The following is a 17,338-nucleotide window of genomic DNA, read 5'->3' as shown; positions in this document are numbered from 1 at the left end:
TGTGTTGGGGGGTGGGATGAGCACATTATTTCGTGTTTGTTTCACAGCGGGGTTTAGAGTGCACCAGAGGTGACAGGTATAACAGGCCAGAGAAGGCTAAGCCTTCCCTGGCACAGCTGCTGCAGTGGGACGCTGTTTACAGGATTTTAATTATTATTATGCTCTATGCAGGTTCTGGAGCAGCTGAGGGGGAGCCTCTCTATTGTTGGTTCATGAGTGGCTGGGAGAAGCATTCATGTAACTCAGTTGGGTGTGTCCCTGCCTGTGGATGTCTATGTAAGTGTAGCACCTGACAGAGGTTTGTGGCTTATCACAGAGATTTGTGGAATAGAGGGCTGAAAGGTCCCACCGTTCAGGTTGCACCTTGGCAAAACCTGTCACAATGTGTTTCTGAATTCTCATGGCAACAGATGGGGGGGGAAACTGTTCAGATATAAAGAATGATAGAACTGCTCCATCCAATAATCTGAAAGTTATGTGAATTTTAATTAAGGCAACTTGACATGTTCATACATACATGGAATGTACCAATATCTACTCGCTGTAGGGGTATTCTTTCAGGACAGCTCTACTACTTTACCCTTCATAGGGGTCTGTGTGTCCAAAGTGTTAAAATATTCTTCTTGTTTTTATTACTAAATCTACAAAATATTAAAATGATAAAAAACCGAAAACAAATGATCATCTAGAAAGTCTGAGTCACTAAAGGTATTGGAATCATAAACTCCAGGACATTTATATCGTCCTGTTAGTGTAAAGGCCCTACCATACTGCCGACATACATAAGATGGACAAAACCGAACAGCAAATAAACTTTAAGAAAAATACATTGAAGTAAAATATATAAGGCAAAGTGAACAGTAAAACCAGACCATTATGGGGAAAACATTGCAGTCTAATAATGTAAGTAAACAATTTATGAAACCAAGCACAATTTTAGAGCCATTGAAAAACAGATACACTTTGGACAAATGAGAATATCACGAGATCCTCTTTTTCCTAAACAGCAGGCGCTCTGTAGCGGCTGCATACGAACTTCTCCCTCCAAAAACTCTCAAGTCCCTGGTGTCACGGATCACAAAGACCAACCCCATGCCTAGGGAGACGAGTGGAGAGAACCCTGAAGGACACATGAAGCCAGAGCCTCTGCTGGTGTGATTTGGCACATCCTCACATGAGTCAATGGAGTTACACTGATTTACATTAGCTGAAGAGCTGGCTCTGTGATCTTCAGGTAAAAAAGTCACTGTGATAAACTTTGTGCCAGTGGGGATCTGTGTTCGTTCTATTGCCACTGCTTGTTGAAGGAAAATTTATATTTAAATGAAAGCTGATATCTTTCTTCAGAGCTCACTCACATTAGAGGGCTTCCAGTCCTCCCAGACTTATGGTAACTCTTGATCCTTCCCAAGTACAGACAGCTGATTTGGAATGGTTTCTTACCCTAAGAGTCAAACGTCACCAACAGCTAGAATCAATTGGCTGGGCCGCATAAACTCACTCACAGTGGTAGTTGTTCCACAGCCACCTTGCTCTTGTTTGTCCCTCACTATTCTTAGAACGATCTCAACAGAGAAATGAGTAGCTTCATATACTGAGCCATGATCTACACTTAACATTTAGATCAGCCTAGCTATAGCCAGGGTGGATAAAAATCCATGATTTTTAAAAAGAAATTTAAAAAATGGGATTTTTTTTAATTTAAATCAGATTTTTGAGGAAAAAAACTATCTAAAGATAGATACATTATAGCTCAAAGATAGCTCAGCGTGGAATTAGGATTATAAATTCTAATTCTATAGTATGAGACAATATATTCGTGTAATGTTTAAGAAAAGTTTTGTAAATGAGTTCTAATAGTTCATGGATTAGGGACCCAATTTTATGGGGTTCCACAGGCTTCTGTGTAGATTATTTAGGTTAATCTTTCTATCCACCCAATGGGACTCAGTGGTCAATCAAGAAAATACCATCAGAGATGCTTAGTTCTGCAGTTCTAAAACTGTGGATTTGTGTCTCCAGAGGTAACATGCTTGTTAACAGCAAAAGTGTTTTAAAATAAATAAATAAATATATAGAGGTGAGAAATAACAGACCTCAACTCTATTGTCCCTCTGCAAATTTGTGTACACAGCGTCAATCCCTTACCTCTTTCTAAAAGTGCAAAGTTTCAAAAAGTTCAATGAATAGAAGATTGTTGGGGGCCCAATAGATCTGGACAAGGAGAAGAAGTCTGGAGATAAATGTGAGACGCGAGGGACATATACTTATTTTGTTAAAATATTATATGTTTGCTGTTGAGGAAAAAAATCCAGAATGCTTAACATTGTTGTTTTAGTTAAATCAAACAATTTAAATGTCTGTCTGGTGATGTTCTCCTCCTAATACAACACGGCAAAAAAATCCTCCAAATATTAATGATAGTTCACCTCCCAATGACTTCATAAATATCTGCTTCAATACCTTTGGTAAATGAAATAACCAAACAATCAATCATTCATTTTCTGATATAGCTGTAAAACTCATCTGAAAAGTTTTCAAAATAAATCACTGTTTAAAAATGTATAGTGTGTACCTTCTAAAAATGAAACCTACATCTATCTCTGAGATGTGAAGAATATGTATTAAGGTTATAACAACCAACAACAATGCACTTTTATGGAGAAAACCATGATTATATTGAGTCTTCCTGACTAGTGATTTAAATCATGATTTAAACCAGGGGTCAGCAACCTTTCAGAAGTGGTGTGCCGAGTCTTCATTTATTCACTTTAATTTAAGGTTTCGCGTGCCAGTAATACATTTTAACATTTTCTAGAAGGTCTCTCTCTATAAGTCTATATATTATATAACTAAACTATTGTCATATGTAAAGTTAACAACGTTTTCAAAATGTTTAAGAAGCTTCATTTAAAATTAAATTAAAATGCTGATCTTACGCTGCTGGCCCGCTCGGCCCGCTGCCAGCCTGAGGTTCCGTTCAGCTAGGCTGGCAACAGACTGAGCGGGGCCTGCGGCCGGGACCCTGGCTGGCAAGGGTCCGGCAGCCAGGACCCCAGACCAGCAGCAGGCTGAGCGGGGCCAGCAGCCAGGACCCCAGACCAGCAGTGGGCTGAGCAGCTCAGCCTGCTGCCACTCAGCCTGCTGCCAGTCTGGGGTTCCGTCCGCCGGCTCCTGCCAGCCAGAGTCCTGGCTGCTGGCCCTGCTCAGCCCGCTGCCAGTCTGGGATGCCGGCCCTGCCCACATAGAGTGGGTACCTACCTTCTCCCTGGTTCTAGCCCATTCTCTTCCTCTCTCTCTGCACTGAGCAGAGGGCCGGGGGTGAAGGAGCAGGCTGGGAGTTGAGGTGGAGGGTCTGGCCAGAATGAGGGAGGGGGCTCAGGGTTGGGGCAGGAGGTTTGGGTGTGGAGTGCTTACCTGGGCAGCTCCCATTTGGTGCGAGGGGTGCAGGCAGGAATGTGGGAGGGTCATGCAGGATCTCCCGTTTGGTGCTCAGGGTGGGGGTGAGAATGTGGGGGGTGCAAGAGTAAGGGCATGGGGTGTGGGGGGCTGGGTATGTGTGGGGATGCTGGAGTAAAGGCTGGGATCGTGGGAGGGTGCAGGGGTCAGGGCAGAGGGCTGGCGGGGGTGAGGGTGCCGGGATCAGGGCAGAGAGCTGGGGGGGGGGTGAGGAGGGTGCAGGAGTCAGGGCAGAGGGCTGGGGGCATGTGAGGGGGTTGCAGGAGTCAGGGCATGCGGTGTGGGGGTGCTGGAGTCAAGGCTGGGGTTGTGGGGGGGGGTGCAAGGGTCAGGGCAGAGGGCTGGGTATGTGTGGGGGGTGTAGGGGTCAGGGCAGAGGGCTGGGGGGGTGGGGGTGGGCTAGGGTCATGGGGGTGCTCCCAGTCCCCTGCCCAGAGCAGGCAGGAATGTGGGAGGGTGGTGCAGGAGCTCCTGTTTGGTGCTCAGGGTGGGGGTGAGAATGTGGGGGGTGCAAGAGTCAGGGCATGGGGTGTGGGGGGTGTGAAGAGGGTGTGGGGGGTGTGAGGAGGGTGCAAGAGTCAGGGCATAGGGTGTGGGGGGGATGGGTATGTGTGGGGGTGCTGGAGTAAAGGCAGGGGTCGTGGGAGGGTGCAGGGGTCAGGGCAGAGGGCTGGGAGGGGGGTGAGGGGTGCCGGGATCAGGGCAGAGAGCTGGGGGGGTGTGAGGAGGGGCAGGAGTCAGGGCAGAGGGCTGGGGGCATGTGAGGGGGTGCAAGAGTCAGGGCATGCGGTGTGGGGGGTGCTGGAGTCAAGGCTGGGGTTGTGGGGGGTGCAGGGGTCAGGGCAGAGGGCTGGGTATGTGTGGGGGGTGCAGGGCTCAGGGCAGAGGGCTGGGGGGGTGGGTGTGGGCTACGGTCATGGGGGTGCTCCCAGTCCCCTGCCCAGAGCGGCTCACGGTCATGGGGGTGCTCCCAGTCCCCTGCCCTGATTCCCTCCCCCCCTTCCCCAAGGCTCCATCCCCACCTCTTCTCTGCCTCCTCCCCGGAGTAGCGAGTGTGCTGTGGCTTTGCTTCTCTCCCTCCCTCACAAGAGCCATCAGCTGATCAGCGGCAGGGAGGGAGAGGAGGAGGGCAGGAACCCAGCACAGCGTGGGAAGGAGGACCTTGTCTGCCCTGCAGCAGCAGTCAGCAGGACCAAGCTTCTTCACCCTGCCCCCATGGGGGGCGGGAGGTGGAGAAGAGCAGGCTGGGGCGGTCAGGATTTTTAATGGCATGCTGCTGCCTGCGGGGGTCCCGGCCTGGGTTTGGCAGTGGGCTGAGCGGGGCCGGCGGCTGGGACCCAGCAGGCAGCAGCGTGCCATTAAAAAATGGCTCCCGTGCCATCTTTGGCACACGTGCCATAGGTTGCCGACCCCTGATTTAAACCATGATTTAAATCAATTTGATTTAAATCAAATCCACACTGGCTATAGCGCTGAGGGGTGTGACAAATTCATGCTTCTGAGAACCATAGTTAAGCCAACCTAATCCCTGGTGCTTGGAAAGAATTCTTCCATCAACGTAGCCACTGCCGCTCGGGGAGGCAGATTACCTACGTCAATGGAAAACCGGTTTCCGTCAATGTTGGAAGCCTCTACTCTGTGGTGATCCAGCAGCAAAGCTGGAGTGCTGCCACTGTAGCACCCGTAGCATAGACAAGCCCTCACTCAGAAACCTAAGATTCCATTCGTAGGTAGCTCAGGGTTGGTTGGGAACTTGCCCCGACTACCTTAAACTTTACTGCTGCACTGGAATAGCCCTTCGGACTGTTCCCCCAGCACATGTGTGGTCCCAGCCTGGGTTTGGCAGCAGGCTGAACCTAGTGACAGAGGATGTGGAAAAAGCTAATGTACTCAATGCTTTTTTTGCCTCTGTTTTCACTAACAAGGTCAGCTCCCAGACTGCTGCGCTGGGCATCACAAAATGGGGAAGAGATGGCCAGCCCTCTGTGGAGATAGAGGTGGTTCGGGACTATTTAGAAAAGCTGGACGTGCACAAGTCCATGGGGCCGGACGAGTTGCATCCGAGAGTGCTGAAGGAATTGGCAGCTGTGATTGCAGAGCCATTGGCCATTATCTTTCAAAACTCGTGGCGAATCGAGGAAGTCCCGGATGACTGGAAAAAGGCTAATGTAGTGCCAATCTTTAAAAAAGGGAAGAAGGAGGATCCTGGGAACTACAGGCCAGTCAGCCTCACCTCCGTCCCTGGAAAAATCATGGAGCAGGTCCTCAAAGAATCAATCCTGAAGCACTTGCATGAGAGGAAAGTGATCAGGAACAGCCAGCATGGATTCACCAAGGGAAGGTCATGCCTGACTAATCTAATCGCCTTTTATGATGAGATTACTGGTTCTGTGGATGAAGGGAAAGCAGTGGATGTATTGTTTCTTGACTTTAGCAAAGCTTTTGACACGGTCTCCCACAGTATTCTTGTCAGCAAGTTAAGGAAGTATGGGCTGGATGAATGCACTACAAGGTGGGTAGAAAGCTGGCTAGATTGTCGGGCTCAACGGGTAGTGATCAATGGCTCCATATCTAGTTGGCAGCCGGTATCAAGTGGAGTACCCCAAGGGTCGGTCCTGGGGCCGGTTTTGTTCAATATCTTCATAAATGATCTGGAGGATGGTGTGGATTGCACTCTCAGCAAATTTGCGGATGATACTAAACTGGGAGGAGTGGTAGATACGCTGGAGGGGAGGGATAGGATACAGAAAGACCTAGACAAATTGGAGGATTGGGCCAAAAGAAATCTGATGAGTTTCAATAAGGATAAGTGCAGGGTCCTGCACTTAGGACGGAAGAACCCAATGCACAGCTACAGACTAGGGACCGAATGGCTAGGCAGCAGTTCTGCGGAAAAGAACCTAGGGGTAACAGTGGACGAGAAGCTGGATATGAGTCAGCAGTGTGCCCTTGTTGCCAAGAAGGCCAATGGCATTTTGGGATGTATAAGTAGGGGCACAGCGAGCAGATCGAGGGACGTGATCATTCCCCTCTATTCGACATTGGTGAGGCCTCATCTGGAGTACTGTGTCCAGTTTTGGGCCCCACACTTCAAGAAGGATGTGGATAAATTGGAGAGAGTCCAGCGAAGGGCAACAAAAATGATTAGGGGACTGGAACACATGAGTTATGAGGAGAGGCTGAGGGAGCTGGGATTGTTTAGCCTGCAGAAGAGAAGAATGAGGGGGGATTTGATAGCTGCTTTCAACTACCTGAAAGGGGGTTCCAAAGAGGATGGCTCTAGACTGTTCTCAATGGTAGCAGATGACAGAACGAGGAGTAATGGTCTCAAGTTGCAGTGTGGGAGGTTTAGATTGGATATTAGGAAAAACTTTTTCACTAAGAGGGTGGTGAAACACTGGAATGCGTTACCTAGGGAGGTGGTAGAATCTCCTTCCTTAGAGGTTTTTAAGGTCAGGCTTGACAAAGCCCTGGCTGGGATGATTTAACTGGGAATTGGTCCTGCTTTGAGCAGGGGGTTGGACTAGATGACCTTCTGGGGTCCTTTCCAACCCTGATATTCTATGATTCTATGTACTTTGAGTGTGAAAGGAAAGTGACCCTAGTAGATGCCCCTGAACTGAATCTTGTGCTACAAACTTATTTGGCCCCAACACCCCCAAGAATTATTTGAATCTAATCCTCTGATCGGCTTAGTGACTACCACTATTAATTATTTGCATTGTGATAGCACCTAGTGGTTAGGTCCCCATTGTGGTAGGCACTGCACAAACATATGGCACAGACATAGTTTGATCTAGCTAGCCAAGGAGCTTGCAGTCTAAGGGTACACTGCAGTCAGAGATGTGACTGCAGCAAGCTTGGCTTGCTTGAGCTACCTCTGAACTAGCTAAGTTGAGTAACAATAGACCTGAAGCTGACACTGCACGGACTTGCTGCTTAAGTACATTTTGAGGTCCCCAGCAGGATTGTACAACTTGTGCTGCTGCAGTTTCATTGCTATTGTAATTTGAGCTAGTAAGATCAAAGCTAGCTTGGGTATGCATCGACATATCCTCACTACGAGATGAGAAACAATAGGTGGATACAACAAAGAAACCGGCGGGGGTGGTGGTATGGGGACGAAGCACAAGGAATCTATTAGATGGGACCTATCAGCCGGACAATTAGCACTCACAGCACACCAGCTTGCTTGAGTTTTCATTTCATTGCTGCTCGATCTTTCTCCTTCCTTAGTGAACCCACACGGAGGGGTTGTGAGTTAGTGTTTTGGGGAAGAGATTTTGCTAATCTACAGTTGTTAATGCTTTGAAGTTTATATACATTTATTGAGACTACATTGCATTATAGCTTTCAAAATTATGTTAAAACCTGGGTCTTATATTAATTGGTGAATGAAGTGACATCTAAAAGTCAAATGGGGAACACACAGAATGCCTGATATCTGGTGAGCAGAGCTAGCAGCAAAAACTGTTTTTTTAAAAGAGGCTGGTTTTGTGATGGGGTGGAACAGAACTGCAAGCCAAGCTTATAGGTATACTTTGGGGGTGGTGTGCAGTATGGGTTGCTCTGTGTATTGTAGGGAACGACCTTAAATTGGACAGTGATAGAACTGGATTAGGCAACCTTCCATGTCTTTTCCATCTCTTATATAATTCTACTAACTATAGCACTGCTATCAGTGATCATTATAATAAACAAAATCAAGCCATTTGTAGCTAATGGTGAGTGAGCATCTAACAGTGGAGAAAACGGCCACGTCAAGCTGTGTCCTTGTGTGTATGAGCACAAACAGCTAAGGGCTTTTTTTATAGCCCCAGCCCCTGGTAAATGAGCATCCAGAACTGGAGACCACATCTGATTCAATATAAGCACATTCTCTAAAACCCTTTGCTGCCAACCTGCAAGAGAGAATGAAAGAAATTGTTACCTTGAGATTTACCATCCAAGAATTTCACTGAACGAGGGAACCCTCTGGTGGTAACCGAACCTCTTGGGAGACCTCTGTGTTTTCACCCTAATTCACTAGATCACAAAAGGAAGAAAGGAGAGCAGCAGAATACGGACCCTGGACTTCAGAAAAGCAGATTTTGACTCCCTCAGGGAACTGATGGGCAGGATCCCCTGGGAGGCTAATATGAGGGGGAAAGGAGTCCAGGAGAGCTGGCTGTATTGTAAAGAAGCCTTATTGAGGGTGCAGAAGCAAACCATCCCGATGTGCAGAAAGAATAGCAAATATGGCTGGCAACCAGCTTGGCTTAACAGAGAAATCTTCGGTGAGCTTAAAGAGAAAAAGAAAGCTTACAAGAAGTGGAAACTTGGACAGATGCCTAGGGAGGAGTATAAAAATATTGCTCGAGCATGCAGGGGTGTAATCAGGAAGGCCAAAGCACAATTGGAGTTGTAGCTAGTTTGTGAAGGGTAACAAGAAGGGTTTCTACAGGTATGTTAGCAACAAGAAGATCAGGGAAAGTGTGGGACCCTTACTGAATGGGGGAGACAACCTAGTGAGAGTTGATGTGGAAAACGCTGAGGTACTCAATGCTTTTTTTGCCTCAGTCTTCACAGACTGGGTCAGCTCCCAGACTGCAGCACTGGGCAACACAGTGAGGGGAGGAGGTGAGTAGCCCTCAGTGGTGGAAGAACAGATTAAGGACTATTTAGAAAAGCTGGACATGCATAAGTCCATGGGGCCCGATGCAATGCACCCAAGGGTGCTGAGGGAGTTGGATGATAGCAGAGGCACTGGCCATTATCTTTGAAAACTTGTGGCGATGGGGGAGGTCCTGGATGACTGGAAAAAGGCAAATATAGTGCCCATCTTTTAAAAAGGGAAGAAAGAGAATCCTTGAAACTACAGACTAGTCAGCCTCACCTCAGTCCCTGGAAAAATCATGGAGCAGGTCCTTAAGGAATTCATTTTGAAGCACTTGGAGGAGAGGAAGATGATCAGGAACAGTCAACATGGATCCACCAAGGGCAAGTCATGCCTGACCAACCTGATTGCCTTCTATGATGAGATAACTGGCTCTGTGGATATGGGGAAAGTGGTGGATGTGATATGCCTTGACTTTAGCAAAGCTTTTGACATGGTCTCCCACAGTATTGTTGCCAGCAAGTTAAAAAAGTATGGATTGGATGAATTGACTATAAGGTGGATAGAAAGCTGGTTAGATTGTCAGGCTCAACAGGTAGTGATCAATGGCTCTATGTCTAGTTGGCAGCCGGTATCAAGCGGAGTGCCCCAGGGGTCAGTCCTGGGGCCGGTTTTGTTCAACATCTTCATTAATGATCTGGATGATGGGACGGATTGCACCATCAGCAAAGTCACAGATGGCACTAAACTGGAGAGAGCGGTAGATACGCTGGAGGGTAGGGATAGGGTCCAGAGTGACCTAGACAAATTGGAGGATTGGGCTAAAAGAAATCTGATGAGGTTCAACAAGGACAAGTGCAGAGTCCTGCACTGAGGATGGAAGAATCCCATGCACTGCTACAGGCTGGGGACCGACTGGCTAAGCGGCAGTTCTGCAGAAAAGGACCTGGGAATTACAGTGGATGAGAAGCTGAATATGAGTGAACAGTGTTCCATTGTTGCCAAGAAGGCCAATGGCATTTTGGGATGTATAAGTAGGGGCATTGCCAGCAGATGGAGGGACGTGATCATTCCCCTCTATTTGGCACTGGTGAGGCACATATGGAGTACTGTGACCAGTTTTGGGCCTCCCACTACAGAAAGGATGTGGACAAATTGGAGAGAGTCCAGAAGAAGGCAATGAAAATGATTAAGGGCTGGGTCACATGACTTATGAGGAGCAGATGAATGAACTGGGGTTAGTTAGTCTGCAGAAGAGAAGAGTGAGGGGGGATTTGATAGCAACCTTCAACTACCTGAAGGGGGGTTCCAAAGAGGATGGAGCTCGGCTGTTCTCAGTGGTGGCAGATGACAGAACAAGAAGCAATGGTCTCAAGTTGCAGTGGGGGAGGTCTAGATTGGATATTAGGAAACACTATTTCACTAGGAGGGTGGTGAAGCAGTGGAATGGGTTACCTAGGGAGATGGTGGAATCTCCATCCTCAGAGCTTTTTAAGGCCTGGTTTGACAAAGCCCTGGCTGGGATGATTTAGTTGGGGTTGGCCCTGCTTTGGGCAGGGGGTGGGACTAGATGACCTCCTGAGCTCTCTTCCAACCCTAATCTTCTATGATTCTATGATCTTCTAGTCTGGAACAAAGATTTGACATTTTGAAAATTGGACAAAACACTAGAAATGGCTGATGAAGAGATTCCTTCTTGTGTGTGTTTTTTCCTACAAAAATTTATTAGGAAAATAACAAAGCAAGGTCTATGGATTGGACTTCACAAGCGCGGAGAATTCCACGGGATAAATAGGACTGCATTAGATACCAAGCTGCTTCACTGGCTGGAGGTGTTTCAAGAGGAGAAGAGCTGTTTACAGTGCATTGCTTCTGTCAGAGCTTCGGTTCCCTTCCCACCTATCTGCCCCCTCCATGCTCCCCATTAGGTCTACTGGAAGCAGGGCAGGGAGCGAGGAGTGCAGCTAACAGCTCAGCTAAAGCACCTGCACTCTGTGCCAGCCATCAAACACTCTGCTGTCCACAGAATTCCAATTCAAGGGCTAATTTTTCTATTTTGAATTGCAGACCTTGCTTTTGGTACCATGCAATGGATCTGAGCAGGAGGAGTCTAGTGATATGTTTCATGTGTCTCCTGTCTTATTTTTTCCTGGAGGTCTTTGTAAAAAAGCATTTGAATTTTTCAATTATGAAAATGGCACACTTTTTAGGGCATTCAGTTTCTGGAAAACCTTGTTCAAATTACTTAACGTTTTTCCTCACAAACTTTACTCAAGACCTTGACCTGACCTACCAATTTTCAGGTTGATATGACTTGTCTGTAGACTGTAGAAAGGATGCAAAATTCTGCATTAAGCAGAAACTAATCCACAGCTGAGAGCTGGGGCCAGGAGCAGGGCTGAGTCACACCCGGGAGCAGAGGCCGGGGCTGAGAGAAGGGGCAGAGACTGCAGCTGGGGATGGAGTGGAGCTGGGCCTGGGCCATGCCCCCCAGACATTCCTCCGTGCCCCCCTGTAGCCAGACAGCCAGCCCCCCCCCTCAGACCAGCATTGCTGGAAACACAGGAGGAAGCAGGAACAGGGCACTTAACATATATTCCAGCACAGCCTTTGAAGCTGTGAAAGCACAGGTGTGCTGCTACAATGTGCCTCTGGGAACAGATACAACGATTAAGCTCACAGCAGGCAGAGGCCCTGTGACAGACATGGCTCTTAGCCCCAACTAAATAGTGTGATGCACACACACCAACATCCTAGGTGGGAAAATATTTACCCTGATAAAAGAAATGTCCAGTAGTCGAAACTTATTGTTTCTCTCCTTTGCAAGTGTAAACTACTCTTGCGAAAGCTGGTGTCACCCCGACAGACCAGCCTCAATTTGGCATAAGAAAGGAGAAAGAGAATAAAGGAGTACAGAGGTATAAGTAGGGGACCTACAGCACCATGATTTTTGAGTGCTTTTCACTATCTATCTGCTGGTCAGATAAGTGACAGCCTCCCAAGGCTTCTGCAGCTAAGAGGGTCCCTAAGCCTTGTCCCTTATTCGTCTTTCCGCGGAATTGAGTGACCGATCCTGGCTTGGCACCGCTGGAATCGAGAGATGCAAGGAGGGTAAGAAGCACCCACACCTGATCTCCTATCTTTAGTGTACACATATTTTGAAATAGAGCTCTATACTTTGTTTTCTTTCTTTGGGATTGTGGCTTCAGTTTTGTAACTTGTTTGTGTGTGTAACATCTCTACATTTAAATAAGTAGGCACTAGCAATTTTGTAACCACATGATTAGAATCTAGCTTAATAAATTTTGGTAACCATTTATGCATAAGCCTGACTTGTTTTCTCTGGTTTACTGTAAAGCAGCCAACACAATTAAAGAACCTCAGCCGTTTTGGCTCTAAAGCCTGGCCATTAGGTGAGAGTACTAAGAGCCTAGCGTTGAGTTGTGCCGCCTCCACGGGGCAAACTCTTGGGGCACCTGTCAGTCAATCCTGGCTGCCCGCTGCGAAGGAGCTCTGAGCTCTAGCAGTTAAAGTCACGGGTGGTTAGGACCTTGGGGCATCCGTCAGCCTAGCCCGGGCTGCCCGCCGTGAAGGGACAGTGCGTCCTAGCGGTTAAAGTCACGCATGGTATAAACGGGCATAGCTGGCACCTCACCAAACATCCTTGGCCGTCGGCTAACACCCCCTAAGGGGGGCACGCACCAGAGGTTGGGGACCACTGATCTAGCCATTAATTTCTATGGCTTCCATCACCATAGTACCACACATATTCACTTTACAACATCCATGGATGCTAAGATTCCCCTTTTTACCGGCAAGGAACTGAGGTACAGATTAATGAAGTCATTTGCCCATTCTCACATAGGAAATCTATGGCATAGCTACTAATTGAACACAGGACTCCCAAAGCCAGTCCACTACTAAATTCATAATGCCCCAGGAAGAAGGGACACAAAATGTGGATGGAGGGGAAGCAAACTCTATGAGGTAGCATTATGAATGATATTAAATCCCTATTTGTCATGTATTGTCATTCCAGCCTCGACTCAATAAGAACCTGACCTGAATCAGGAAGGAAGTCTCGGCCAGCCAGCTTTCTGGTGGTAGAGGGGCTGAAGAAACACTTTACCTTTAGAACCACAGGATCCTCAGAAGTAATGTAAGGAGGAGAGAAACTCACTGACAGGGACCAGGTGTACTTGACTTCTCCTCATTAAATGACCCCTTCTTCTGCTGAGGACTGTTGGTCAGTGGCCTTCCAGGAAAATAGAAAAGGTAGGAAGAGAAATGAGAGAGAGACTATGTGCATGACCTAAATCCAAGGTAAAATTCACAATGAACTACTCTTGCCAAACAGCATCAAGTTGCTGAGTTCCAAGTTCATAGGATTCCTGCCTTTTGGGTAGAAAACGAAGGACACTTAATTGTACCTGTGAAAATATATGCAAATTATTAAATGAGCAAATTTTGAAGAGTTGTAAATAACTTCATGTAATCATAAATTTCAGGGCTTTTTTTTTTTTAAAGGGTTTAGATTGTATGCCATTTCCTCTCCAGTGATTATTAAAAAAATTCTCATCCTAAAGAAAGTTGCAATTAATACACCCAAAATCTCAATGAATTAGCACATACATATGTGAGCAACAATGCCATGCTAATGGCTCACTGTCATTGCTGGACATTCACTCTCTATTCAGCCCATCACACTCATAGAATCATAGAATATCAGGGTTGGAAGGGACCTCAGGAGGTCATCTAGTCCAACCCCCTGCTCAAAGCAGGACCAATCCCCAACTAAATCATCCCAACCAGGGCTTTGTCAAGCCTGACCTTAAAAACTTCTAAGGAAGGAGATTCCACTACCTCCCTAGGTAACACATTCCAGTGTTTCACCACCCTCCTAGTGAAAATGTTTTTCCTAATATCCACTCACTCTCTTCCCAACCCAAACACAGACACACACAGTCTCCTTTCAGCCCAGACACACAGGTAGACACACTCTCCCTCAAACAAGCCACACAGAGAGTTGTTACTATGGGCTCCTTTCCAGTGGGGTCTTCTTTGGTGCCAGTACAGACAGCAACTGTGTGGTTGAACAGAATGCACTTTGTAAGCGCTTTGAATGCTCAGGGAAGAGAGAAAGAGCAGCATTAGAAAAAATAAAGCACTAGACACAGTTCTAACCCTAATGATAATAATAACGGTCATTATAATAAATAGTTACTAAAGCTAAGTTTCATAAAACTGTAATAAAAATATGAACAATAATTCATATTATAGTAATAATATTATTAAAGCTATTAATAATAAATTGTTGATAAAACATTATAGAATACAATCAGTTATATATAATAGGGTTAACTATTGTAATAAATCAGAGCTCTACTTCTAGTGTTAATAACTAGAGGAATAAACAGTAACTAACTCTTAACTAAAGGAATAAATAATAAGGCATGAGGTCACTCTGGCTGTGAGTGGCTCCTCCTATCCTCACTTAAGTCTCTACAGGGCTAGCAAAGAAACAAAGCAAGACACTGACCCAGCAGTTGCTGGGATTCACTTGCCCCATGCACTGTGGCCTTGGAGGGTCATGCTCTGATACACTGGAGAGTTACAGGGGCCAGAGAATTGTTTCCCCCAATAATGGTTATATTTGTGGCTTCCCTTATGGGGTAATGGTCTCTATGGGTATGTCTACACTACAAAATTAGGTTGAATTTATAGAAGTCGGTTTTTTAGAAATCGTTTTTATATAGTCGATTGTGTGTCCCCCCACACAAAATGCTCTAAGTGCATTAACTCGGCAGAGTGCTTCCACAGTACCGAACCTAGCGTTGACTTCCAGAGTGTTGCACTGTGGGTAGCTATCCCACAGTTCCACACTCTCCGCCGCCCATTGGAATTCTGGGTTGAGATCCCAATGCATGATGGGGCAAAAAAACATTGTCACGGGTGGTTCTGGGTACATATCTTCAGGCCCTCCCTCCCTCCATGAAAGCAACGGCAGACAATCGTTTCGGGCTTTTTTCCTAAGTTACCTGTGCAGACGCCATACCACGGCGAGCATGGAACCCGCTCAGCTCACTGTCACCGTATGTCTCCTGGGTGCTGGTAGATGTGGTACTGCATTGCTACACAGCAGCAGCAATCCCTTGCCTTGTGGCAGCAGACAGTGCAATAGGCCTGAAAACCATCCTTATCCTGTCCGAGGTGCCCCTGGTGGAGTAGGCGACGTCAGTGCGGTAACGTGAGTGATGAGGACATGGACACAGACTTCTCTCAAAGCAGGGGCCCTGGCAATGTGGGCATCATGGTGCTAATGGGGCAGGTTCATGCGGTGGAATGCCGATTCTGGGCTCGGGAAACAAGCACAGACTGGTGGGACCGCATAGTGTTGCAGGTCTGGGACGATTCCCAGTGGTTGTGAAACTTTCGCATGCATAAGGGCACTTTCATGGAACTTTGTGACTTGCTTTCCCCTGCCCTGAAGCGCATGAATACCAAGATGAGAGCAGCCCTCACAGTTGAGAAGCGAGTGGCAATAGCCCTGTGGAAGCTTGCAACGCCAGACAGCTACAGGTCAGTCGGGAATCAATTTGGAGTGGGCAAATCTACTGTGGGGGCTGCTGTGTCGCAAGTAGCCAATGCAATCAAAGATCTGCTGATATCAAGGGTAGTGGCCCTGGGAAATGTGCAGGTCATAGAGGATGGCTTTCTGCAATGGGATTCCCTAACTGTGGTGGGGCCATAGACGGAACCCATATCCCTATCTTGGCACCGGAGCACCAAGCCACCGAGTACATAAACCGCAAGGGGTACTTTTCAATAGTGTTGCAAGCTCTGGTGGATCACAAGAGACATTTCACTAACATCAACGTGGGATGGCCGGGAAAGGTACATGACGCTCGCATCTTCAGGAACTCTGGTCTGTTTCAAAAGTTGCAGGAAGGGACATTATTCCCAGACCAAAAAATAACCATTGGGGATGTTGAAATGCCTATAGTTATCCTTGGGGACAATGCCATGGCTCATGAAGCCGTACACAGGCAGCCAGGAGCTGTTCAACTACAGGCTGAGCAAGTGCAGAATGGTGGTAGAATGTGCATTTGGACGTTTAAAAGCGCGCTGGGGCAGTTTACTGACTCGGTTAGACCTCAGCGAAACCAATATTCCCACTGTTATTACTGCTTGCTGTGCGCGCCACAATATCTGTGAGAGTAAGGGGGAGACGTTTATGGTGGGGTGGGAGGTTGAGGCAAATCACCTGGACACTGGTTACGTGCAGCCAGACACCAGGGTGGTTAGAAGAGCACAGGAGGCCGCGGTGCGCATCAGAGAAGCTTTGAAAACCAGTTTCATGACTGGCCAGGCTACGGTGTGAAAATTCTGTTTGTTTCTCCTTGATGAAACCCCCCGCCCCTTGGTTCACTCTACTTCCCTGTAAGCTAACCACCCCCACCCCCTTCGATCACCACTTGCAGAGGCAATAAAGTCATTGTTGCTTCACATTCATGCATTCTTTATTAATTCATCACACAAATAGGGGGATAACTGCCAAGGTAGCCCAGGAGGGGTGGTGCAGGAAAGAAGCACCAGGAGGCATGGTGGAGGAGGGAAGGAGAAGGCCACACAGCACTTTAAAAGTTTAAAACTTATTGAATGCCAGCCTTCTGTTTCTTGGGCAATCCTCTGGAGTGGAGTGGCTGGGTGGCTGGAGGCCTCCCCACCGCGTTCTTGGGCGTCTGGGTGAGGAGGCTATGGAACTTGGGGAGGAGGGCAGTTGGTTACACAGGGGCTGTAGCGGCAGTCTGTGCTCCAGCTGCCTTTCCTGCAGCTCAACCATACGCTGGAGCATATTAGTTTGATCCTCCAGCAGACTCAGCATTGAATCCTGCCTCCTCTCATCACGCTGCCGCCACCTTTCAACTTCAGCCCTCTCTTCAGCCCACTACTTACTCTCTTCAGCCTGCCACCTCTCTTCCCAGTCATTTTGTGCTTTCCTGCACTCTGACATTGTCTGCCTCCATGCATTCATCTGTGCTCTGTCAGTGTGGGAGGACAGCATGAGCTCAGAGAACATTTCATCATGAGTGCATTTTTTTCGCCTTTTAATCTTCACTAGCCTTTGGGAAGGAGAAGATCCTGTGATCCTTGAAACACATGCAGCTGGTGGAGAAAAAAAAGGGACAGTGGTATTTTAAAAGACACATTTTAAAGAACAATGGGTGCACTCTTTCACGGTAAACCTTGCTGTTAATATTACATACATAGCACATGTGCTTT

At 47.3% G+C, this 17,338-nt stretch overlaps 1 protein-coding gene across 2 annotated transcripts in view; it reads left to right on the top strand.

Annotated features, from left to right (window-relative positions):
* The window catches only part of LOC311533016 (C-type lectin domain family 2 member B-like), a 169,501-nt gene extending 157,255 nt beyond the window's left edge, over positions 1-12,246 (top strand). The window contains exon 4 of one of the 2 annotated variants that reach the window (XM_084652056.1): positions 12,039-12,246. In XM_084652056.1, the coding sequence (XP_084508182.1) occupies positions 12,039-12,122 (84 nt within the window). In that variant the 3' untranslated portion in view covers positions 12,123-12,246. The other variant, XM_084652057.1, reaches the window with a different exon arrangement.
* The last annotated feature ends 5,092 nt before the right edge of the window (positions 12,247-17,338 follow it).

Source organism: Lepidochelys olivacea (genome assembly GCF_965140295.1).
Source record: "Lepidochelys olivacea isolate rLepOli2 genome assembly, chromosome: 1".
Lineage (NCBI taxonomy): Eukaryota > Metazoa > Chordata > Testudines > Cheloniidae > Lepidochelys > Lepidochelys olivacea.
Note: the sequence above shows the minus strand (reverse complement) of the source record. Positions and strands in the feature narration are given on the sequence as shown.